Below are 27,008 nucleotides of genomic sequence, written 5' to 3'. Positions count from 1 at the left end.
TCAACCCTTCGATCTCGTCTTTCAGCTGTCGGCACTCATCAGTTGTGTGTCCAGTGTCCCTATGAAACCGGCAATACTTACTGGAATCCCTCTTGGACTTTTGATTCCTCATAGGGTCCGGACGCCTAAAGGGGACCTGGTTTTCATTAGCCAGGTATATATTTTCCCGAGACTCGTTGAGCTCGGTGTGTACTTTATAGATGGAGTAATACCTTTCTTCTTTCTTTTTCTTTCCCCCTTCAGCCTCGGGGTTATTTCCCTCGCTCTTTTTCCTTTTAGAGGGATTCTCTGAGGTAGGCTGTGAAGTTACTGGATCAGCCGAGGTTGAGGCGGAGTTAATGTTTATCGTTGTAGTTTCGGTTTGCGAGGTTGCTTTTAGCGTTGACCTCGCCTCCTCTACATTGACAAATCTCTGCGCCCGCTTGTTAAACTCGGTTATTGACCTCACCGGTTTTCCTTGCATGTCATCCCAAAGGGCACTTCCAGGCAACACACCAGCTCGGATAGCCATCAAATGCCCACTGTCGTCCACATCTCGTGCTCGGGCGACCTCTAGATTAAATCTTGTCAGGTAGCTTTTCAGTGTTTCACCTGGCTGTTGCCGGACGTTAGTCAAAGTGGACGCCTCTGGTCTGACTCCCATCATAGCCCGGAACTGCTTCTTGAAGTCTCTAGACAATTGATCCCATGAAGTTATCGAGTGTCTCTTGTACTTCTCGAACCAACTCTTGGCAGGTCCGGCCAATGATGTCGGAAACAACATACACCTGAGCTCGTAACCTACGTTACTGGCTCTCATAATTGTGTTGAATGTACTTAGGTGGCTACATGGGTCGGTTTTTCCTTCAAACGCTGGGATGTGAGGAATCCGAAACCCTTGAGGAAACTGAGTGTTAGAAATATTGGGAGCAAACGGCTCGAGCTCCTCATCAGAGTCCTCGTACCGACCACTCCCTCGTTCATTCTTCAAAAGCCTAAAGGCTTTTTCGAGCTGATCAATCCTTTCTTGGACTGGGTCCTTAGGTGGTGCCTGGAATTGATAGTCATTAATCGCGATCCCAGGCTCGCGTCTCTGTGAGGGATCTCTACGCCCATTCAGATGATTCCTTAGATCCGGATTTGTCTGATCTCCTTTCCCCCTGCTCTGATTCAGATGATTTCGCAGGTCAGGATGTCTCTTGTGATTTCCGGTATTTTTACGACCCCGGTCGTGTTTACTGACAGACCTAGTTTCTCCGGACTCATCACTGGTGAAACTCATTGATCGGTCATTTCGTGGTGGATCCTTTCTACGTCGCCTTGTCTCCGCAGTGCGAGATCGGGACGTCTGACTTCTCTCAGATGGCACGCCTCTCCGCTCCTGGAACGTCTCTCTGTTTCCTTGTCTTTCCCCCGCACGCCCTTGATCCTGATCTCGAACAGGTTGAGCGTTTCTGCGGGGAGGTGAAGAATATCTTATGGGAGACGGAGGGAACCATATTGGTGACAGTGGTTGTCGTCCTTGCCTCGGCCTAGAGGGTCCAGAATTTGCCCGAGATGGGCCAGTTTCGTTCGGTGCACTACCAGGAACCTGAGTCCGAGCCTCGGCAGGAGCTCGGTTGTTCTCAGTTCCTGCAGGCACTCCCACAGGTGGATTAGGCGGGACCCGAGCTCGGGTACTCCTCTGAGGCCTAGAAGGAGCAGATGGCTCTGCTGGTGCTGGAGGTTGTGCCGGCCTCCTTGTGGCAGCATTTTTTCGTGGACGTCCACGGGGCCTCCGGGGAGGAACGTGGACGTCCCTTGGAGGAGGGACTTGGTCTTCGCGCGGAGGCAGGGGCTGAGCCACCTGCGCCTCTGCGGCTATCCTAGTCAACTCCTCGTTACGTTTGTTGGCTTCTGCCAACAACTGTTTCAGCTGCCGATTCTCCAATTCTACAATAGGGACATAACGTTCAGGGTTATAGTACATGTCCTCATCCCTTGGTTGTGGAGGTGGTCCCCAGGAATCAGAGGACCCACTCCTTTCATCAGCGTCCGGGTTCTCCATTGGCTGTTTTCCAGGACGCCTTGGGTAATTTTCTTCAGGAGTGTTTTGATTGTTTGCAGCCATGAATCTCTCAGGGATGGATGCTTGAGGCTCTCAATGAAAGCACCAAACTGTTGACGCCGTTTTTCGTCAACAGATAAAAGAAGAGAGCACGTAAACAATTAAAGACAATGGCCAAAAGAAACAAACGAATCAAACACACGGTTTTTTACGTGGTTCAGCAGTTAAATCTGCCTAGTCCACGAGTCTCTGTTATTAACCTCAAGATTATCTCTGAACAATTCTTTAGCATGAATTCTACAGAGTTTTCTCTCAAGGATCAGAACTTCGATCCTTTACAATGGTGCATGGCTTCTCTATTTATAGAGAAAGATGCAGAATACTATCCCACATATTTTGGGTAGTTACTCTTTTGTGAATAAAAATAAATGGCTTTAAATGCCTTTAATCAGATAAAAAAGGAAACGTCCCTGAAGACCAGGGAACGCATAACTGACTAAATAATATCCCACGATTCTTGGGGATTTACATCAATAAATGAGGATTACATCTCAAGTTTACTATACTTGTAGATATTCAAGGTGGTTATAGCGTATCTCCAAGGCTTTAGCATTTCAGGTTTCATGTCATTATGCGAGTCACTGACATCTCCCGAGCTAACGTTGCTTTCGAGATGGGATATCGAGCTCAAGACCCATGCTCCGAAGTTCCTGAAGATGAAGGTATTCTCGGAACTACCTTTCGAGATCGAGATCATTTCGAGATCACCGCATTCGAGATCATATATCATACTTTGCAGGCTCGACTTACAATCCTAGATCACTCTAATCCTCACGAGACCATTTGTTGCGAACTCAGCTTTCGAGGTCATATTTACTATGGCTCGAAATCTGGGTATAACATGTTAAAATATAGCCGTTGAAATATAGCCGTTGAAATATAGCCGTTAAAATATAGCCGTTAAAATGTAGTCGTTGAAATATAGCCGTTGAAATAAAGGATAATTTATTTAAATAAAATAAAATACATAATAATGCGGTTGATAAAAATACATAGAAATTACAACTTCAGGATATTATTCTTAATATAAGTACACAAGATTTCATGATCTTTCTTTTGTTCAGGAGTCATATGCGACGTTTCCATGATGAGATAATCCATGTATTTTGTCATCCTATCATCTTCTACCTCTTTCTCCTTTATCGTCGCCTCTTTCTCCTTTATCGCCACCAATTTCTCCAATGCAGATGCTTTCCGTTCACTAATCTCTATAAATCTAGCATGTGTGTCTTTTTTTTCCTTCCCTTTTCTCTTTGCTGCCTTTTGGCCAGTAGGGGGCACTTCACGTACTTCATCATCACTGATGTCTGCATTGGAAGAAGAAGTAAATGCCCCTGTATCTGACACCTTTGTTCTCTTACTACCTTTTGGTTGGTACATTGTATTCCATTTCGGCTCATCCTTTAGAAATCTCCAACAGTCCACAAGCAGAAAATTTGAGTTGTTATTTTCAGATTTATACAATTGATGTGCATTCTCAAGAATTTGCTCATCAGACCAACCACTGTGATGTGCTTGTTGTACTCGTTTATAACACCCATTGAAACGCGCCACCTTTTGATTCATCTTGTTCCAATGATCTTTGCATTGCCTTCCAGTTCTTGCTTGCTCACCTTTTTGGTTGGTGTTGTAGTATTCTGCAATCCGAGCCCAGAAATGTGTATAAGTTTGGTCATTCCCCACAATGACATCCTTAGATGTATTAAGTCATCCACTTATCAGAAGTATAGTGGCTTCCTTGCTCCATTTGACTTTATATTTATGCCTTGATTCATCTTCATTGTGTAGAACTACATTTTCCAACCCTTCAACACTATGTTCAGGTTGGGTTTCAGAGACAGATGTCGATGATGTTTCATTATTCAAATCAATACTAGACTTTTCCATACTTGGCCTATAATTTCTTGAAACCATTTCGGGTTGGTGTAGGGAAGGCATATGAAATGCATATGGTAGTGAATTTGTTGGTGTGAAGAATGGAGCTTGTTGGGGTGTCTCAATAGAGCCAAAATTTTGGTAAGGGTAAAAGGACATAGGATAATTTTGAGAATTTGGAAAACTTTGGTTAAATTGAGAATATTGAAAATTTGGATTTTGAGGATTAGTAGAGGGAGTATTTTGAAAATTTTGATTGAAATGAGTGATTAGTGGTGAAAAATACACATTTGTTGATTTTAATTGTCAAAATAAATTAAGTTTTAATTAATATTTTCATGGAATTAATGTGATATATCCTTACATTGGAAATATGTGATTTTAATTTAATTTATTTATATTTTGCAGAAAATAAAGTGTATTTTGGCACTTGGAAATAGAAAGAAAAAAAAAAGCAAAAAAAGAAAGAATTAGAACTGAAAATATAGTGAAGAAAATGACATTTTTGAAGAATTGAAGGCCCAAACCGAAGGCCCAACCTCCTCCTTGCCATACTCCCCAGCGCGCCACGTGGCGCACTCCAAGCCTGCCACCTGTCCAGCCATTCTCAATTTCCCTTCAGCCATGCACCCAAGCAACACCTCCAACGTCTATCACATCCAAAGAAGCCTCCTACAGCAAGCTCCCAGCGCAGGCCATCCTAACAAAGGCCCAATGCAGCTTCAGCACATTCTGACCCGAGCTTTCTTCCAGCAGGCCCAACGTGCCTCCCCAGCATTCCCAGCCGCCTACGTGGCGCGATCCCATTGGCTGAGAATGGGTCAAAACCCTCATCTGCCACAGCCACCTTTCAGCCCATATTTTGTGCACTTTGGGCTTTGCAAATTACCACTTTAAGCTTTAAAGTTCATCTTTTTTTGGTGTTTTTGAAAAAGGCAAATTTGACCATACACCAAAATAACTAGGTTAATATTTATAATAAGATTTGATTTTTCAAAATCATATTTTATTATTAATATTTCAGATTTATTTTGTAAACCCTAAATTGTTGTTTAATTTCTTTTTAGTCATTTTCTCCATCTATAAATAGGGACACTTTCTTCACATTTTCTATGTAATTTTTAGGTAGCAAAACTCTACCAAATTTTAGTCTCATTTCTCATATTTTCTCTCTAGAATTTCATGAGAATGTCTAGCATAATAGGCTAACCTTCTTAGGAAGGTTATGATGATCCTATATGCATTATGACTTTGTTTGGTATTTTTGATTCACCATGTGCTTAAAGTTTATATATTTGAGTGATTTATTTTCTTTCATCTCTACTTCTTCATCTTGTTATCTATATTTATATTTACTAATAATATATAGATTTTGTCATGCACTTTCTATGTATTATCAAATTAGTGAAAATAATATAGATAATATCTTCATCATTTTCTCCATCTCATTCATATATATTTACTTTTACTAAATCTATATAGAATTAGTCATGCTCTTTATATGTATTTTATAAATAGTAAAAGTAATATTTGTGTTAGGTTTTATGTCCAATCTTTTATTGCATTATTGCCAATGGTATAATGTCATTTTTAGATTTCTCATAAGATTTATCTCATCTTTCCATGATAAAGAATAATAATCACTTGAATACATTTTTGTAAAATAAATATATTTGTGCTTTAATGTTAAATCTTTCAAATGAATAGTTGGGATGTGAACTATCCATTTGTGTAATTTTTGCGAATCAAATATCCAAATAAATGAGTATGCATATTGGTGATTCTTGATCCTTCCTACTTGTTACCTATTGTTACATCACACTTTATTCTATCTTTATTTCTAATCTTTAAATTTCAAAAACAACAAAAAAATATCACTCTTTCTATTTTTCTTATATTATTTATCTCTAACATTTATTTATTGATTAACTTTATTTATTTGCCTCCTTGTGGAATCGACCGACCGATCTATACTACAACCACCGCTAAGTGGAAGTCACGTTTGGGCGTTAAACAATGAGAATATTGAAAATTTGGATTTTGGGGATTGGTATGTGGAGAAAATGATGAATTTTGAAAATTTAGATTTTGGGAGTTGGAATTTGGAGAATTTGGAAAATTTTGAGAATTTTGGGAATCCATTGGTAAGAAAAGAAATTTTGTGATATTGATAATTTGGAAAAAGATGTATGTAATGGTGTAAAAATTGAATGAAATAAATGAGTATTTATAAAAAAAAAATTATGTATTAAACGGTAAAAAAAAAACAGTAACAAATATATTTATATATATATGTAAAATGTTTTATTTATATATATAATTAAAAAAAAAAAGGAGAAAGCACCATTGCCTCACAGTAGCAACGGTGCCTTAGTTTTGTTACCCTCCAACGCATAAAAGAGGGGGCTGTCAGAAAATGGTCAAAGAGCCACTGCGGTTGGCAACCGCAGTGGAGTTGCTCTAAGAACAACTACAATGCTCATTGCCAAAGATATGGCTTGTTGACTTTTTCTGACAAGCAACCATATATAAAGATGGCTTACCATTGTAGCCGAAAGTTGCTTATTAATTATGAAGGAGTCGTTGCCTCTGTGAGGCAACGGTGCCTTATTTATTTATTATTATTTTTTTTAATTATACATATATATATTATATATAGGAAATGTATCCATTGGTAAAAAACGGTAATATATTAAAAAAAATTCTTCTATAAATACTCATTTATTTCATTCAATTTTCACACCATTTCATACATTTTTCTTCCAAATTATCAATATCACAAAATTTATTTTTTTACCAATGGATTCCCAAAATTCTCAAAATTTTCCAAATTCTCCAAATAACAACTCCCAAAATCTAAATTTTCAAAATTCATCATTTTCTCCACATACCAATCCCCACAATCCAAATTTTCAATATTCTCATTTCAATCAAAATTTTCAAAATACTCCTTCTACTAATCCTCAAAATCCAAATTTTTAATATTATCAATTTAACCAAAATTTTCCAAATTCTCAAAATTATCCTATGTCCTCTTACCTTTACCAAAATTTTGGCTCTATTGAGACACCCCAACAAGCTCCATTCTTCACACCAACAAATTCACTACCATATGCATTTCATATGCCTTCCCTACACCAACCCGAAATGGTTTCAAGAAATTATAGGCCAAGTATGGAAAAGTCTAGTATTGATTTGAATAATGAAACATCATCGACATCTGTCTCTGAAACCCAACCTGAACATAGTGTTGAAGGGTTGGAAAATGTAGTTCTACACAATGAAGATGAATCAAGGCATAAATGTAAAGTCAAATGGAGCAAGGAAGCCACTATACTTCTGATAAGTGGATGACTTAATACATCTAAGGATGTCATTGTGGGGAATGACCAAACTTATACACATTTCTGGGCTCGGATTGCAGAATACTACAACACCAACCAAAAAGGCGAGCAAGCAAGAACTGGAAGGCAATGCAAAGATCATTGGAACAAGATGAATCAAAAGGTGGCGTGTTTCAATGGATGTTATAAATGAGTACAACAAGCACATCACAGTGGTTGGTCTGATGAGAAAATTCTTGAGAATGCACATCAATTGTATAAATCTGAAAATAACAACTAAAATTTTCTGCTTGTGGACTGTTGGAGATTTCTAAAGGATGAGCCGAAATGGAATACAATGTACCAACCAAAAGGTAGTAAGAGAACAAAGGTGTCAGATACAGGGGCATTTACTTCTTCTTCCAATGCAGACATCAGTGATGATGAAGTACGTGAAGTGCCCCCCATACTGGCCAAAAGGCAGCAAAGAGAAAAGGGAAGGAAAAAAAAGACACACATGCTAGATTTATAGAGATTAGTGAACGGAAAGCATCTGCATTGGAGAAATTGGTGGCGATAAAGGAGAAAGAGGCGACGATAAAGGAGAAAGAGGCAGAAGATAATAGAATGACAAAATACATGGATTATCTCATCATGGACACGTCGCATATGACTCATGAACAAAAGAAAGATCATGAAAACTTGTGTACTTATATTAAGAATAATATCTTGAAGTTGTAATTGCTATGTATTTTTATCAACCGCATTATTATGTATTTAATTTTATTTAAATAAATTATCCTTTATTTCAACGGCTATATTTCAACGACTACATTTTAACGGCTATATTTTAACGGCTATATTTCAACGGCTATATTTTAACAGCTATATTTTAACGGCTACATTTTAATGGCTATATTTTAACGGCTATATTTCAACGGCTACATTTTAACGGCTATATTTTAACGGCTACATTTTAACGGCTATATTTTAACGACTTTATTTCAACGACTATATTTTAACGGCTACATTTCAACAACTATATTTTAACGGCTACATTTTAACGGCTATATTTTAACGGCTACCATGTCTATAAATACCAAATTTCAATATTCCTTTTACTCAACTCTCCATTCAATCCTTCATTTTACTCTTTCATTCATCTTTCATTCCCAAATATCCTATACTCTAAGTTCAACAATGGATTCGCCAAATTCTCCGAATCCATACGACAATATGAGTCTAGAGGATATCATAATTGCAGAGTGTACTGACGATCATGATGATCAATATTTCAAATCGCTCATGGATGGGGGTAGCTCAACAAGACAAGGAAGAAAGAGAGCCCACATTGATAGAGGTCATGTAGAAGGACACTAACGTTTGTTCGATGACTACTTTTCTGATGAACCGGTGTATACAGAATATCAATTTCGAAGAAGATTTAGAATGCGTAGACATGTATTCCTACGCATAGTGCAAGCTCTAGAAAATCATTCAGAGTATTTCCATACGAGGTTTGATGCAGTCGGTAGAAGGGGGCTTTCGCCATTACAAAAGTGCACCGCTGCTATGCGAATGTTGGCATATGGAGCGCCTGCCGATTATGTTGATGAGTATGTTCGAATTGGTGAAACTACCGCTATTGAATGTCTAGTCAATTTCGTTCGAGGAGTGAATGATATTTTTGGGACCGAATATTTAAGACGGCTCAATGCTGGGGACATTCGTCACTTACTTCAAATAGGGGAGGTGCGTGGTTTTCCAGGCATGTTGGGAAGCATTGATTGTATGCACTGGGAATGGAAAAATTGCCCAGTTGCATGGAAAGGACAATTCACGCGAGGTGATCAAGCATTCCAACAATCATGCTCGAAGCAGTTGCATCACAAGATCTCTGGATATGGCATGCATTTTTTGGTGTTCCGGGATCCAATAATGATCTGAACGTGTTAAATCAATCCCCATTATTCACTGAAATCTTACAAGGGCAAGCTCCAAGAGTTGAGTTTACAATAAATGGCACACAATACAACAAGGGGTACTATCTAGCAGATGGTATCTATCCAGAGTGGGGTACATTTGTTAAAACTATCCCACTACCTCAAGGAGAGAAAAGAAAATTATTTGCTCAATGCCAAGAAGCGGTACGTAAAGATGTTGAGCGAGCATTTGGAGTACTTCAATCTCGTTTTGCTATTGTACGAGGACCAGCACGTTTTTGGCAAAGAGATGTTCTCAAAGATATTATGTATGCATGTATCATATTGCACAATATTATTGTCGAGGATGAAAGAGATGCATATGAGAGTTTGGTTGATTTTAATTATGATGACGGCCCTACAAATACCCCAACAGTTGAAGTATTGCATGGACCTATTTCCGACTTCCCGACAATGCTGCAAAGAAATGCTGAAATTCGTGATAGAAATATTCATCGCAATCTTCAAGCAGACTTGGTGGAACACATATGGTCAAAATTTGGAAATCATTTTAATTAGTTTTTTAAAAAATTATGTTAGATTGATTAATTACGATTATGTCATTTTATAAGTTTTTTTAAATTTAGTCCAATTTAAATATCATGTACTATTTATTTATATTAATATATGAATTTAAAAAATTTAGTATGATAATATTTATAATTATAAAATTATATATTAAATAATAATATGTGGGGACCATGGTTGGCAATTTTTAGGGCATCTTGCATTTGAGTATTTTTAAGAAATATGTTGCCAAAAGTGATGTGAATGAGAGAGAAAATAAAAAATTATATTTTTTTAGTTGATTTAGACATTTTAGGCAATGTTGGGGTAGTTTGTATTGGAGATGCTCTAATGAGCCAACCACCCTTAATATGTCACATCGCAAATTATTCCCTGCTTGGTTTGATAAAAATTAAAAGCTTCAAACCATACAGTTCAATAGCACTTTTTAGCACAATAGTGTATGAAGCAACTCATCACTACAATGAACACCCCAAATTCGAATAACTAACTAACTCTAGCTAACCTTTTATTAAAGCCAAGTTATTAGATCCTTTAATTCTCAATTCTGCTTAATTAACTTATATGAGGTGTATTTCTGACTTGACAAATATGGAAATCTAATAAAACGGTCAAGGAGTGGTTTGGATAGGAGTTTCCTTCTATAAATTTTACTCATACTTCAATATTCAATAGCTCTTCGTCTGTTTCGAAGCACTTTTTCTTGGCTACTTCAGCTACAATTCTTGTGCTTGTTGAGTTTTAGGAACAAAAACATCATAAATTTCTGTCGTTTATTTCTTATGATGTCGCTACATATCAATTGTCGTTTGTAAATCAATCCGCCTTGCCTTATAGGACATGTTATATGTTCCATCCCCCACACAAACTATTTTGCATTTTAAGAATAGTTTGTTAGAACAATCTCAAAGGGAGTTTTTCATCCTACAATAAACAATTTTACTTTGAAGATGAAAGTGGCCATAAATTTAACTTTATTGTATTGAAACTTTGAAGAGAAATGGCCGTGGCATGTTTCACCTAGCGACTGGAAGTGTTATTTATCCTGAGTCAGTTCTAATGCCAAAAATTACTTCCTATCTTATTGATACATTAATCACAAAAGATGGAGAAGATTCCAATCAAGCATGTTCTGAAGATGAACAAATTTAAGTTTTTACAGTTCATCTTTAGGAGCACCACTTGTTGCATGCTTGGTATAAGATGCATAAGCTTTGATTATAGATTCATAGACTTGAATTCCTTTCAAGTATTCAGCTTTGTTCAAGAACTGCATAAAAGGTTTAAACATGATTATTAGTTTTTGTTTTGCTGGTATTAAGATTGGAATTATCAGATCAAGGTGACGCATTGAAACATTCCAGCAGGGATCAGATTACACTCACCTCATTGTGGTCATGGAGAAGAATGGGAGTGTTGGCCATAGGAGAGAATCCAATTGCTGGCAAACCCTGGTCCCGGAAATAGCGAGCATCTGTTGATGCAGGAAAGATTTCTGGCTTACCGAGTTTTCCATTAGCTTTTTTGACAGCTTCTTCTAATAGGTTCCACCAAGGGTTTGAACTGTCAGTTGCTGTGAGGAGTGGTTTCCCTGACTTATCAAGTACAGGAGTCTTCTGTATGAACTGTCCAAGCTAACAAAATTATTGTTAGAGCAAACGGAAAACAGAATTTTTAATAATTCTATTCTATGAATGATAGTATGACAAAATATTATGCAGACTTTTGAGGAATTTAGGAGCCGAACTTTTGTTCTTCTTTAACAGAAGAAGATGTAAAGGTTCAATTCCACAACGTTGAGGTCATTCAAGCCAGTTATTTCTTGGCAATCAAGCCAAGTAGATGAGCCATTTTCGATGCTTATACCCTATTTCTCTGTTTGATTTTTAGGGGGTTGTTAAGTACTCACTGCATAAATTATATTAAGTTCCATACTTCATTTTAAATATGCTCAAAAGCAGAACCAAATGGTTAAATAAGGTTCACAAAAACAAGAAAAAATGTTTAAACAAAGATTGAATAGTAAAATTTCAAGATATACCATAACAATGACAACACATTCCATATGCTTACATATTAAGGCAAAAAGGAAAATAAATTCCCAGAAAAATTAATTAACAGTGCAATTATATATGGTTCAAATGTAGAGAAGTAAGGAGTAATTACCCTAAATGTCATGTTGCGTGAAGAAGGAGCCCATTCCTCAGCAATCCGTCTTTCCAAAGACTCAGAATCGGCAGTTGGAGGGACCCTGATATCAAAACCTGCTTCTGCTTCAGATGGCTGCAAGTTCATAACAAAACCCTGATAGACAAAGGAAATTTGTTAGTGAGTGATACTGGCAAAATTAAAGAATATTAGAAGTGCTCAAACAAAAGAATAAGATGCTTGTCAAGCTTACAACTTATGCCTTAAGCATAAACAAACTCAACTTCGTAAACCTCTAATTAAGAGACCAACTGACGACTGCAAGTGATTTTACACCCTAAGCTAAATATGTTCTAGAAGAAAGATAGCTAGATTTATAAAAAAAAAATGCTATAAACCAGAGTTAACATATATGATGATGTTAGTGCTCTTCAATCTCTTAGTCAAGTGGTCACACTTTAGCTAGGAAAAGTCATTATTCTTAATAAAATTGAATAAACCTTTATTTTCAATATTTGATGACAGAAATAATAGCTTAAGTGGGTAAGTACATCAAATTGCCACAAGAATCTGATTCGTATCCCACCTTCTTGTCAAAAAAGATAATAGTAAAAACAGTCAAGCATCACATGAATTCAAAGTGAATTAAAACTCAATCGAGTTACTAAGTAGCATCAATATTATATTTCAAATTTGTTTGAGCTTCACCTATAGACTTCTTTAAATACCATTTATCATGCTGCTAGAATCAAGTTACCAGTAGTTGACTCAAAGTGGCTTTAGTAGAGTTCTACTACAGTCATTTCTAAAATACAGTTTATTCTCCAATTTTTGTCAATCAAATTGGGCATCTCCAACCCCTAGGTCCAAATGGAGTTTTCCTTCAAAACAGAGCAAAAAGCTCCTCCAGTCAATACGGCAAACACAGCTTCAAATTCAAGCAGTGAACAGTACTGCTCCTCCAAATATGAAATTTCTAAAGTTCCAACTTCCAGCTTGTTCATCTTCATTAACAACAGCAATAATAGAAGAATTATTTATTCTTTTTATTAGCTAAAATAAATCTATCAAGTCCTTAACTAGTTAAACTTTGTCTTTACACCATCAATAATAATAAGGGACATTCTTTCAAGTCTTTATCTAAAATTTTATACAATAAGATAACAAAATTCAATCTAAGCAAGATATATATCCAAGGTAACAAGATATATAGTTAATCACTTACAGTTGGAGATGGGGTGCCAGCTTTCAGAAAAGCCATGTTAACCGAGACAACCTCACCTTCTTCCTTTAAACCCGCCATCACCAAATCGAACTGTGAAGCACGAAACTTCCTGATACTCTCAATACTCTTCATCAAATTCTCCATTGCAGTGTTGTCATAGAGTTTGGCCCCATGGCCCGGTGCCCCTACGGCCTTAATCACCAGCCACCACGGGCTCCTCTCTGCATAAAATGCCCTGTAATTCTCATCCGGAGACGCCAAACCTGTTCTCCATAAACAAAAATAATCATTCCCACAATGAAGTAGCAAATACCCAAATAATAGTTTTATTAAGTCATTTGCACACGACTTCAAAGCTATGAGGATTCACCTTCATCAAGCACAACACCCACGTTCAATTTCTCGAAAACATCAGACTCGGCCAACTTCTCGGCCCCATCATGGCCACCAATCTCCTCATCCGGAACAAAAGAAAGGTAAACCGAACGAAGGGGCTGAAACCCAGAAGCCTTCAATCGACGAATAGCCTCCAAGTACTGCAGACCAACACACTTCATGTCCTGAGAACCTCTAGCGTAAACATTGCCCTGCGAATCGAGATGCGCCGAGAACGGATGGTAAGTCCATTTTTCGTGCTCGGAGGGGACTACATCGGTGTGCGAGTTTAGAAGGATGGATGGGAGAGAAGGGTCGGAGCCAGGCCACTTGAGGAGGACAACGGGCTTGCCCTTAACGAACTCGATGGACTGGAACTCGAGAGAGATGGATTTTGCCTGAGAGATAATGAAATCGGCGGCTTGATGGTAGTGAGGAGTGGGTTGAGCTGTGTCGATTTTGAGATATTGTTGGAACCTTGATATGATCGCTTCAGATGGGTCTTCTTGGATTGAAGCAGTTGATATGTTGAACGAATATAGAAACGAATATATTAAGCAGATACGAAGAGTTATGTAGCAGTTAGCCATGTTTCTGGAACAAAGCTTCATCATCGTATTCGTCTTCGTCTTAGTCTCTCTCTGTATAATAAGAGAGAAAAGATGCTCCTATGCTATCAACTACCGAGTAAAACAAATTACGTAATCAAGCAATAACAAAAGACAAAGCACGTAATAGCTCTCTCTCTCGGCTCATCTCCATTGGACCATTGGGGTCCAGTTTTAATTTGTTAATATGCTGTTAACTCTAATTAGGGATGTATGTAACTCAAATGTAAATGTAAATATTAGGATATAACCATCCAACAGTAAACCACCCAATTAAAAAAATAAAAAAAAGTTTAACCAGTGTAAGGATTTTTAATGTTTAGTTGGATTAACTTGTTTAAACAGTTCTTATTTGAAGCTTAAAATTATTATTTTCTAAATTTATTATTAAAAATATGGAGGTTCATTGTTTTTATTTTGAAAAAATATAATTTATGTAATATTATATAATATATATGTATATAAAAAAAAAATTGAGCTAAAATATTTTCAAACCTACCCAATTATTAAGTTGATGGTTTGAATTTTCGTTGGATTATTTTGGTTGCGATTTTTATTAGTTTGTTTGGTTTCGATAGATTATTAGTTTAGCGTTCTGCACAAATTTTTGAACAACTCTAATTCTAATAAAGACAAAGCATGTAATAGGTCTCAGCTAATAAAGTATTGCTAACAAGATCTTGGTCAGGTTATTCTTATTAAGCGATTTGGGTAGATATTTTACCAGTTTAATTCTATAATGGTAACCCACGACCCATTTAATCAATTAAAATTTGTCTCACCCGACCTGCTTAGGTCTTCTTTTTAAAATAAAATTTAAATTTGTAATTAAAAAGTTTTCAATTTTCAAATTCAATACAAAATGAAGAGAGGAGAAGATAGTTACTTTAGGTTTTTAGTTTCTATTTTTAATTAAGTTTATAGATTATAATTATATTTTAAAAAATCTTAATTCTGTAGGTTCGGGTTATATTGAGTGAGTTAGCAGGTAATGTAATAGATGGTGGGGTTTGAAAAATGCTTGAATTTTTCAAATTACATTTTTGTATTTTCTTTCGAGTTTAAATTAGATGAATTGATCGGATTAGGTAGTTTGCAAAAGTTTTTAACAATCCTAATTTTTATGGCTAAAGACCTCTTGCCACATGACAATCTATAAGTTATCCAAACTTAACATTTAAAATATTCAATTTAACCAATTGCATTAAGTTGTATAAAGTCTTATAAAACACCATATCATATTCCATAATAAAAATAAACACCATATACAGTATACTATGAGCTTGAATTTAAAATTGAACCTCATTTATTAAAATTTTAAAATATTAAAACTATCAAATGTAATTATTCATAATATGTTGGGTATCATAATATGTAATATTAAAACCTCATTCCTTCTTCTTCCCCTTCTATGATAGGAATTGTTTTATTACACTACCCATAGGAACTTTATTTGTTTTCGGCACATGAATTTGTGATCCTAACATTTTAATATGATGGTATACAATATAATTATAAAAAATATCTCACAAATTTTCAAAATTTATAGATAATTTAGGTGTCAAAATTATGATTCAAACCACTTGCTTCCCACATGCATGTATTCATATTATATATGCACGTGGACAATTATAACTTTAACTTCGGCATCCTAAATTATTCATAATTTTTTGTTGAAGTTCTAGATTCACTTCTTGATGAATGATGGGTGTAGGAACCTATGAATGATAGGTGTAGGAACCTGAATATTGTCAAAAGTGATAGTAGAAATTAGGTTTGAATTTAATTTCTCCTCAAAAGCAATGTCTCTAACCTTATTTCTCCCCCCAAACTCAACATTCTCAAAAAATGTTGCAGTTCCCGTCTCAAAAATATTTCTAATTGTGGGATCATAAAACTTATAGCCCCTAGATCGCTCATAATAACTAACAAAGTAGTTGTTCACTATTTTGGAGTCCAATTTCTTTTCATGTGGCTTATAAGGCCTTGCCTGAGCTGGACATCCCCAAATGTGAAAGTGCTTTAGACTATGCTTTCGACCTGTCCAAAGCTCACAAGGTGTTTTTGCAACTGCTTTAGTTGGTACTCTATTCAGAATGTAAGTTGTTGTATTTAATGTTTCTCCCCAGAGGGGCTCATGTAAGGTAAAATGAGCAATCATGCTCCTTACCATATCCTTAAGAGTCATATTTCATCTTTCAGCAACACCATTCATGCTAGGTGAGTTTGGCATGGTGTACTGTGGGACAATACTACATTCCTCTAGGAATTTAGCAAACGGTCCTGGACATTGATCGCCTAAGCCATCATATCTACCGTAGTACTCACCACCACGATCAGATCTCACATTTTTAATTCTTTTGTTGAGTCGATTCTCAACTTTAGCTTTATAAGCTTTGAACACGTCAACAGACTAAGATTTTTCATGAATGAGATATAGGTACCCATAACATGAGTAATCGTCTATGAATGATATAAAATATTGTTGACATTTCCAAGATGTCGTAGAGAATGGGCCTCAAATAACTGTATGAATCAATTCTAAGACATATGAAGCTCTATTGGCACCTAATCTCTTGGTTTTGGTCTGTTTTCCCTTGATGCAATCCACACAAACATCAAAGTTTGTGAAGTCAAGAGACTCTAAAATACCATCAGACACAAGACGTTCAATTCTACCTTTTGAGATATGACCTAAGCGTTTATGCCATAGTGACGCTGAATTTTCTTTATTTAATTTGCATTTAGTAACACGTGTTATCCCCAAAAATTGGAGTTCGATGACGTGGCAATAGAAATGACAAATGGCAGGGAATGGTTGGGTGATCTGGCTTAGGAGTGACCCAGCAGACCAGTGAAGAATTTTGACTGGCCTGAGAAGTGTCATGACCGACCAGGCATGACCTAGTCCGACCAGTCACAGGTTGACTGCCCAGGCATGACCTTGTCTGCCCAGACATGTTTGTCTGCCCAAGCATGACCATGTCCGACCAATCATGTGTTTGTCTGCCCAGGCATGACCTTGTCCGACCAGTCACATGTTTGTCTGCCCAGGCATGACCTTGGCCGACCAGTCATGACAATGTCCGACCAACCAAGTGCATGTCTGCCTAGTGAAAATTTGGCCGACCAGCATGAATGTGATATGGATCGACTAGACAGAGCAGGGCTACGCAAAAAATCCCAGAAACGGCTTCAACAAGAATCGATCTTGGCTTGTGCGGGAATCTCTCAATTTATCCCACGAATATAGTATACTGTTATATTATGAATATTATTGTAAATTAAATATAATGAGAATAACAAAATATCCTGATTATGAGGGAATACCATCTGTACGATCCTGAGCCTATAAATACAAGGCTTATGGCATCATAAAGGAGACTTTTGGAACTTTTGATTCGAATTCTAATTTTCTAGAGAGAGAGAGTACTTGTATTTGAGAGAATTCTTATATTCTTGTAATCTGCACTGAAGAAACTCAGTTGACTCAGGTTCATCTAATCTTGAGTGCATATCTATAATCACAACTCTAAGTGGATTAGGCTATTACCAACACATTGGGGCTGAACCACTATAAAATCGTCTGTGTCGTTTATTTCTCTAGAAGGTTTTTATCGTTTTTGACGTCTACACGTCGTTGGCCAAAAACGCAGTCAACATTTTGGTTCTTTCATTGAGAGCTTGAAGAGAAAGACAGACGCTCCATGAAGTATTATGGCGCCTAAGAACTCCAATGCGGCCTCCAAGAAGACAGGATCCTCTAAAGAGCCTGCCAGATCAGAAGGTCCTGGCCCACAAGACCGTGAGACTGAGCCTAGAGTCGTGCTTGAGGACGTGACTCCAGAAGTTGAAGAACTCCAGGAAGCCATGGGGGCCTTCCAGGAGGAGATGGCACAATTCAACGCCAGACAGGAAGCGTTCGCTGAAGAGATGGCTAGGCAGAAGGCGGCGTTTGAGCAGCAGAGACAGGAGATGGAGGCCAGGAGCGAGGAGATCAAGCGACAGCAGGAGGAGGCCAATAGGCGACATCGCGAGGCTGCACTCGCTCTGGAGGCAGCTACGCATCTGGCCCAAGCCAATGCTGTAACGCCCCGGATAGCCAAGACCGCTACACTGTGTATTTATAAAGGTGCGAGACTTGCTAATCAAGTCGTTTAATCAAAACGTGTCATTAGTTAAAGTGTTCTAGGGCTAAAAGACATTTTGGCCTCAAAAGATACATTTTATAAGTTATAAACAATTTACAGAAGGAATCCCCAAAAGTACAATGTTTAAAAGTTGGTTTACAAAATTCAACAGTTAAGAGTAAACATTAGCCATACTAAGGCAAAATACAAGGCTCTGGTCCTCTCGTCCCTGTAATCTCCTCAACCGTGGCGGTTAAGCGGCCTGACATGCACATTCACCCTGTAGAGCTCTCCAGTCAAGGTTGATCAATCTTGCCCTTGCCTTTACCTGCACCACGCAGCACCCGTGAGCCGAGGCCCAGCAAGAAAACAACATACACAGCATATATGATATTAACAAACAAATATTCTAGTAAGCATGTTCAGATGTTCAATCCATAGCATATAAGCATACTTCAGAGTACAAATAACCTCATCTATAGTTACGCTATTCAACAATCTCATTAATCACATTCATAGCCAAATATAATAATCAATTAACTCAAATACTAGGGCCGACACCTTAGGTCGCACCCTCTGTTTAACCCACTGACTCCGGCCCGCTTAAACCGAGCTCAGTGCATAATAAGCTATCCTCGGATACCAGTGTCCGAGCCGTGCCAATTGCACAAGTTAACCGTGCACGCTTAGGCCGTTGGTTTACAATTTACATGGCATAATACCATTATCTCAATCATATATATCAGGGAGCCCTTAGTCCCGTTCAAATACTCAACCGGGTATAGTTTTCTTACCTTTGGCTTCTAGATGAATTAGTTACGAGCGATACTCCTTGAGCGCGATCCGATCCCCGAGCCCTAACTTAGCACCTAGTCACAATCATGATGAAGAAAACCATTAACAATCTTAAATGAGTTTCTAAACCAAGTTCTAGTCCTCGGAACATTGAATTTCACCAAATATGGTAAAAGACTCAACCCCGAGCACCCTAGGTTAAATTCCCAAGCCTAAAATCTCAAAATCCCAAAATCCCTTAAGGGCCCCGGCATGGGCCATCCATGCCGCGCCATGGGCCATCCATGCCGCGGCATGGCCCCAGAAAGAATCCTCCATGGGCACAAAAACAGGTAAGGGCCGCGGCATTCCTTAGGCCATGCTGGGGCCCACCCTCATTCCTCAGCACAACTCAACTTCCAAGGGCCGCAGCTCACCAAGAACTATGTCGCGGCCCAACCCCTTCAAACCCAGAAAAACCACCATTTTTAACTCCCAAACCTCATGAAAACTCACTCAAAACCACCCCAAATCCACAACTCAATTATCCAAAGACTTCCCTTAAGATCCCAACAACTCAACCCAGCTGAAACCTAGGCTAGAAACCCATCAAAGACCCATTTCAATTATTGAAACTTCCTATCTTAAAAACACAAAACCCAACCATGGAAACTCTAGAATTCAACCATCAAAACTTGAATTATAGCTTACCTCAGCTGCAGAAACAATTCTCCAAGAGTTCCCTGACCTAACTTCAAAGATTCCAGCCTCAAATCCAGCCTTGAATACCAAAACCACAATTATTAAAAACTCAGCCATTTTCTCAAAATTCCCAACCATAGAAACGAAAATTCAAAGCTTACCTTGGCTCTATTTCACTCCTTGATCAGTTCCTAAGCTAATCCTCTAATTCATCCCTTCAATTTCCCCTAGCTTCAGCTGATTTCCCTTGAAATTTCAGTAGTTTTTCTTCCTTAAGAGAGAAAAGCTGAGAATGAGTCGGTTCTAACTTTGTGTCTACTATTTTCTAAAATCCTCCCAAGTCTATCCTTAGGTTATTAGACTAATCCCAAAGCTCGGGGTGCCGGAAACGTCCCCGAGGGCAAAACGGTAAAATCCCCCAATAATCCCGCCTAGACATTCTAACCTCAAATATATCTCCAATTATTTATTTTCATCACCCGATGGTCTGAATCACTACCCGATACCTAAAATACTCCTTGACTTGTCCAAAGTCAATTATAATGCCCCGTTGTGACTTTTCCCGCTATCTAGCCCTAGGATCGCCTCGAGTCGCCGGCTGTAGAATTATCCACATAATAATGTGGTTCTCACATATACAACATGTCTATTTCATATTATAACATAATATCATCAATTATCATATAATATCATTTAAGCACTATTAATCACATAATATCTCATTCAAATAAATACTATTCACTCAAATCTCATTTATGCCCTCCCGGCACACTAATCAAGGCCCTTAAGCCTTATTAGCGAATTTGGGTCGTTACAAATGCCCAAGCTGCAGCACGAGGAGCAGCCATCCCAGGAGCAAGGACCACAGAAGCTGGTCGCAAGAACACTGATAGACCCCATTCTCGAGGGCCAAATAGGAATGGTAGTAACCCACATGGTCGGGAGGAAGATGGGGTCCGGTCGGGCACTGCCTCAACTCAAAGGGGGAACTCCAGAACCCCCTCAAGGAGCCACCAATCAGAGACTTCCCGGTCTGGAAGTCATAAATCAGGTAGCAAGAAAACTCCACCTGAGCAGGAGCACAATAGAGCTCCTCGAGGTAAAGAAACTTCCCACTTCAAAGATGGGCATGGTCGTGATGAAGCTGATAGTCATCACACTGACCAGTCAAAGGAGAAGAATGATAACAACCATCGAGGAGGAAAAGATTGCCCAGCTAAAACAGGAAGGCCACCACTGCATCCCAACCAGCGCAGTGGCAAGGAGCCTGTCACACACGGCAAGCCTTCTGAAAAGACTCGGAGTACGGTGTTCGATCAGTTAGGGAGACATACCTCCCAAAAGGATTTAAGAGACGGCATCGCTGATAGAAGAAGGACCATCCTGGTCGAAGGGCGAGATCCAATCCGACCTACCAGTCTTGATGATGGTCTGCCGGATAGGAACGCTCGACCAGGTGGTCCCGAAAATGAGTCCCAAGCAGTGGCCCCAGGCATCCAAGCCCAACTTGATGCTCTGGCAGCAGCAGTTCAAGGTCTGACAAAATGACCCTCTGCTATCGATCCAGTAGACCACAGGAGTGGCAGCCCGTTCTGTGCTCGAATTAGAGCAGCCCAGCCACCAGCAAAGTACAAAGCACCGGTACTGCCAGTTTATATAGAAAAGGCAGATCCGATAAGGCACGTAGGGAAATTTGAAGATCAGATGGAGCTGCTCAGAGTGAGTGATGATTATCGGTGCAGAGTCTTCCCCACCACATTGTCCGACACTGCCCAGGAGTGGTATTGGAAGTTTAAGCCAAACTCCATCACTTCTTGGGAGAGTTTCAGGAAAGAGTTTTGCATGCAGTTCAGTGCTGCCCGGACCCCTCCAGTTTATGCCAACCACTTGGAAAATATCAAACAAGGAAAAGATGAGTCTCTAAAGAATTATATACAGAGATTCATGAGAGAAGCCAATAGAGCAACTGCTGTAGGAGACGAGGGGAAGATGGTTGCAATATCTCCTGGGATAACTTATCGGAGCCCTTTGTGGGATAGCATACATAGAAATCCAATTTCAACACTTCAATAATTTCTTGACCGAGCAGACAAGTATATGAAATTGGATGATGCAATCGAGAAAGAGGAGAATGGCATAAACAATCCGGGCGGATCAACTAACTCTCCGAAGGATAGTGGAAAGAAACGTGGAAATAACGGGTCTGACCACCATGAGGAAAAGAAAGTAAAGTTTAGTTCAAATGAAAAGCCAACCAAGTATGAGCCTCAGTTCACTAACTACACCACTCTCTCGACCAGCCGAGCAGAGATAGATCTTGCTAGTCATGAAGAGGTTCCCTACAAGAAGCCTCCCCCCATCAGGAAAGAGATGAGGAAAAGATATATGAATAAGTTTTGTCGTTTCCATGGAGATTATGGTCATGACACGAATGAATGCAATCACCTCAAGGACGAGATAGAATTTCTTCTCCAGTCGGGCAAGTTAAGGAAGTACCAGGTAGAGACACCCCAAGGAGAAGGAGGCAGCAACAATCCTGGTTTCAGACGACAAAGATCTCCACCCTTGCAGCCCGGACCTGTGGACTTTACCTTAGACACTATATGTGGAGGTCCACACTTGGCTGAGGAAAGCAACGAAGAAAGGGAGAGGTATGCTGAGCGGGAGTACTAGGATCAGAAACCACTGGAGTGGCGAGCATCGAAGGATATATTATTTGTAAATACCGCTTTCAGAGTGGTAGCTTGATTTCGAGTTGTTTGACTTGTTATTTAAGTTTGGTTTATTGAGCTGGTTATTTGCTAACCAGTCACTTTATTTTTGAACAATTTTGGTTGTTTAAGACTCGTTATTAGACATGTTTTGTCCTTTTAATTTACGAGTAATAAAAGAGACTACGCGCAGTGTGATCGATTCTTGCTACAAATATGCATGTGTGTTAGTTATCTGAGCAGTGTTCAACTGGTCGATAAAATCAGACAGTGTTCAACTAGTTGATACGTTCAAGCAGTGTTCAACTGCTCGAATATTTTCCATATATTCTATGTGTTTCACGAGTAATCAACTGCTCGAACAGATTCGGTCAAGTAGCAAGTGACTAAGGATCTTTCAACCCTCGATCACCTGGGGGGCACATGGGGTATACTGGTATATAATTTAACACAGGCAATAAGAGCACGAGTTAATATATCTATTTTTAGGCTGACTTGTAAATTTTCGATGTCCAAAAAGGCCATTCGGCATTGTGCGTGGATCTGATATGTTTATAATATTGGATGTGAGGGCTGGAGTTTGTGCAGGGAGGTGCATGAAGCTCTTAGCCAGTGTGGTGGATACCACTTAGATTGTGTTAGTGAGATCAAGACAGACTGGACTAGTCTGTGAGTTCTGAATGTGTTCCCAAGTGGTCTGCCAGGGCTCTTTTTTTATGAAAAGGGACTAGAATGGTGTTCGATTTAGTGCCAGAGAGGGAATCAGACGTAAACACAGTTTTGAGTGGCTCAGTGGGGTTGTAAGAATTAAAGAGTTAGTTGCTGAGTAAGATGGAACCCTTTAGGGTGGATCTTGGATCTGGTTAAGACCAGTTAGAGATCAGAGTGAGAAAATTAAGTAAAGGATTGTGCTTATATCAGATTAGAGCACTGTGAGTGCTGAGTATACCTTGAGAATTGGGTTGATACTAAGTGTTTGTGAACTAGATGAATGGAGCATTCAAGGATTTGTTTGAGATGGGATTTGTGATCGTCTTGGATGATGAAATAGTGGTGTTTTCTCTGTAGAGAATTGCCAAAAGTGAAAAGTGCCTTGGGGACAGGAGTGTCCATGAATAGTAAAGATATTTCAGGTGCCTTGGGAAGGAAAGTGCTAGGTCTTTATAGACCAAGATCAGTTTGAGGATTGTTATGACATCCTAGTGATAGAGAGAAATGATTACCTATGCAACATGTTGATGAAAGAATTTGTCCAGAACTGGAGTAGAGTTTTTGGCGGGCCAGGTGGCCAGCTTATTGTTTGAGATTATTATCTCAAGAAAGGTAAAAGGAAAGATGGTTAAGTGAGCCATAGACGGGCAAAGTTGAATGGGAAGCTTTAGCTGGATTAGCTAAGGGTTGCATAATGACAGACATGAATTTATGGTGGTATAGAGATCGGACTTGGAATCCGATGGACATTGAGACTAACCGAGAGATTCTGGATGAATCTCATGCTATTCCTTTGTTCGTTTCATTCAGGCATCGTGAAAGGGGAACATGACATAGACATTTTATAGTGATGGCCTGAGATGAAGAGACATATGCTAAGGCATGTGTAAAGCTCTTACCTGTTAGTAGGTCGAGACAGTGTACCAGGAAACAACAAGGTCATTACAGCCTTTGGGTGTTTCATATTGGGAAAAAGTGAGCATCGCGATGAGTTTCGCGGTGGGGTTCCCAGGTTGATGGATCGGTATGAAATGGGTATTAAGTCATTGTGGACTGGTAGTCCAAGTGAGTTTAGTGTATCAGTAAGGACAGGTGAATAGTACAGTTGATTTGTATTTGAGTCTCCTTGTGAGAAGGATGGAGAGCCTTCGTGAACTCAAGGTCCATCCTATTAGATGAAGACTCTAATGTTACTTCCAAGTTATGGAAGGGTGAGAGAAGGCGATGAATATATAGATAGAATTTTGTACAGATCATTGTTCTCGGGCTGAACATAATCAGAGGGAGAACTGTCCAACGTTGAAAGGGTACCTTATGAGGTAAGGTATGGTAGAACATGTTCATCATCTGTACATTGGATTGAGATGGGTGAGATGTTACATCTGGATCATGAGATGGTTCAGGGGACCATAGAGGTTATTAGAGGTTGGAGCAGGGATGCTCATTTCTCAGATTAAATGGAAAGTGATACTAAATTGAAAAGCAGGAACATGGAGTTTCAGGTAGGAAGTTGTATCTTCCTAAAGATACACCGTGGTAAGGGGTGATGAGTAAAGGCAAGTTAAGCCTAGATTGGTATGACAGTTTGAGTCCTGGATAGGACTGGTCAGATTATCTTTTGTTGGACCATAGTTTTGGTTCTGATGGTTGTACATTGTTTTGTGCATTTCCATGCAGTGGGCATGGGTTGAAAGAAGTCATGAGTTGAGTTATGAGATTCTGAGGAACAAAGTATACCTTGATTTAAGGTATGTTGCGGAAACAGTGAGGTCGAGAGAATGACCTGGGAAACTGGACTCGGTTGTGCGGAATTCTTATTCCGGGCTGTTCAGATAAATTTCGAGGACGAAATTTCTGTAAGGAGGGGATAGTTGTAATGCCGCGAATTTCCTAATAAGGTTTAGGACCTTGATTAGGAGGCCGGGAGGGCCATAAATGATTTATTATGGCATTTAATGATTATATGCATGTCTATGTGAATTATATTATTATATGATGGTGAATGCATGCATATGGGCTCATATTTATAATGCAAGGGCATTTTGGTAATTTGGCCATAGTGGGCGTAAATGTATATTTTGGGTGCATGGTTGAGATTAATTAATATAGCCACATTATAGGGTGGATTGGTTCAAGCTTTTCGACATGAGACGATCATGAGATGTAAGTGTTCGGTCAAGTCATAACGAGCTTAAGTTCGGGGCTCGGGGTGAGTCTCGGGGTGATATTAATGATTAGAGCATTACCGGGAATTAAAGGGTAATGGGATATGATTTATTGGTATTTGAGAATATGGAGATTAGTGGGAATCGGGAAGCGTTAATTATGATTAACGGGATAGGCGGAAAGTACCAATGTTACCCTTGAAATGGTTTAGAGGCTTTTGTTGGCTTAGGGGTATTTTGGTCATTTTGGGTTTTGGATATATATAACATAGGAAAGCTGTGGAAAACAGAACAGAAACAGAGTTTATCTTCATCCTTCTCCCTTCCTTCCCGTACAAGTCTTTCTTCACCCTTTTCTTTGAGTTTTGAGAGCCTATCTTGAGGAAGCAAGCTAGGGAGTCAAGCTTGGGGAGGTTTAGCTTGGGTACAGCCATTGGGAAGGATTCAAATCGTGTTGAAGGTAAGTTTCTATCATTAATTTCTGGTGCATACCCTGTTTTGATATTAGTTTTTCAGCTTGTGTTTTTATGGGGGGTTGTTGGAATTGATGGAAGTTTTAGTTGGGGTTTGTCTTGGGTTTTGCTAAGGGTGTGGTATAGAACAAGTTTATGGATTGTATTGGAGGTTTGAGTGGTGTTTAAACTGGGTTTGATGGATTGGTTCCAAGAGAAATCGTAGAGGAAGAAAAACAGGGGTTTTGGCTGAACTGGGGGTTGCGCCGCGGCATGGCCAGGGAGAGCCACGGCCCTTGGTGTAAACTGGGTTTGGGCGCCTCTGTCTGAGGGGCGGGCCGCGACATGGCCAAGGAGGGCCGCGGCCCTTAAGGTCATTTTTGCCAGAATGGGGTTTTTAGCTTGGGGATTCAAGCCTTAGGCCTCGGGGTTGAACCTACTACCCGGTTGAGTAGTATTTGAGGTCCCGGAGGTTAGGTTTTAGTTTGGGAACATTTTATTATTCATTTTATTAATGGTATCTCATATGTTTGGTTATGACTAGGTGACCGCTAAAGGACTAAAAGCTTATCGTTCTCAAAGGTCGTTTCTTTTATTAATTCTCGCTCGAACCCAAGGTAAGAAAACTGCACCCTGTGTATATGTGACATGCATGGCTATTATGGATGCATGTTGGTTGATTATTGAGCATGACATGCATGGCTATTATGATGCATGTTGATTGGCTATTGAGTATGACATGCATGGCTATGATTGAAGCATGTTGGATGTTTAAATGTAAACATTGTTAGCATAATGAATGCTTGGCAATCTTGCCCATTTGCATATGACTATTGTTGAGGCATGCTGGATGATTAAGTGTGATGCATGTAATGCACGAGAAACATGTGATTGGGGCATGCCATGAATGATGAATATGAGATTGGTCAGAGCTTGAGTCTCTGAGTTTGTTCATGATCATGACTATGCTAGAAACTGTTTAGTAAGCATGTTGAATGCCCTATTCTTGGATAACTGGCATATGATACATATTGATAGCATTGCTTACTTGTGTATGGTACTGACTAACTAGTTAGATCGACAAAAGTGTTAGTATCAGCTGTGAAGCTGTGACTTACTTGTCAGGTTCGGCAGTGATACTGGACACAGGTCAGGAAGCACTGACTTACTTGTCAGAACGGCCTTAGCGTGAATCACGCAAGTCGACAGAGAT

At 39.0% G+C, this 27,008-nt stretch overlaps 1 protein-coding gene and 1 pseudogene across 2 annotated transcripts; one reads left to right on the top strand and one right to left on the bottom strand.

The window, feature by feature from the left end:
• The first annotated feature begins 4,299 nt into the window (after nt 1-4,299).
• On the top strand, nt 4,300-9,785 carry LOC133786903 (uncharacterized; annotated as a pseudogene).
• Nucleotides 9,786-10,751: 966 nt separating this feature from the next.
• On the bottom strand, nt 10,752-14,300 carry LOC133786993 (uncharacterized). Of its 2 annotated transcripts, none has more exons than XM_062225516.1 (5): nt 13,538-14,300; nt 13,168-13,430; nt 11,961-12,098; nt 11,180-11,428; nt 10,752-11,064 (listed from the first exon to the last, which is right to left on the bottom strand). In XM_062225516.1, exons 1-5 carry the CDS (start codon nt 14,154-14,156, stop codon nt 10,951-10,953), a joined length of 1,383 nt encoding a protein of 460 aa, XP_062081500.1. In that variant the 5' UTR covers nt 14,157-14,300; the 3' UTR covers nt 10,752-10,950. The 2 variants fall into 2 exon arrangements, with proteins under 2 accessions (XP_062081500.1, XP_062081501.1); XM_062225517.1 differs by having other exon boundaries at nt 11,180-11,419; nt 13,538-14,295.
• Nucleotides 14,301-27,008: the final 12,708 nt, after the last annotated feature.

Source organism: Humulus lupulus, chromosome 1, assembly GCF_963169125.1.
Source record: "Humulus lupulus chromosome 1, drHumLupu1.1, whole genome shotgun sequence".
Lineage (NCBI taxonomy): Eukaryota > Viridiplantae > Streptophyta > Magnoliopsida > Rosales > Cannabaceae > Humulus > Humulus lupulus.
The sequence above is the reverse complement of the archived record's forward strand: the minus strand, read 5'-3'. Positions and strand labels throughout refer to the sequence as shown.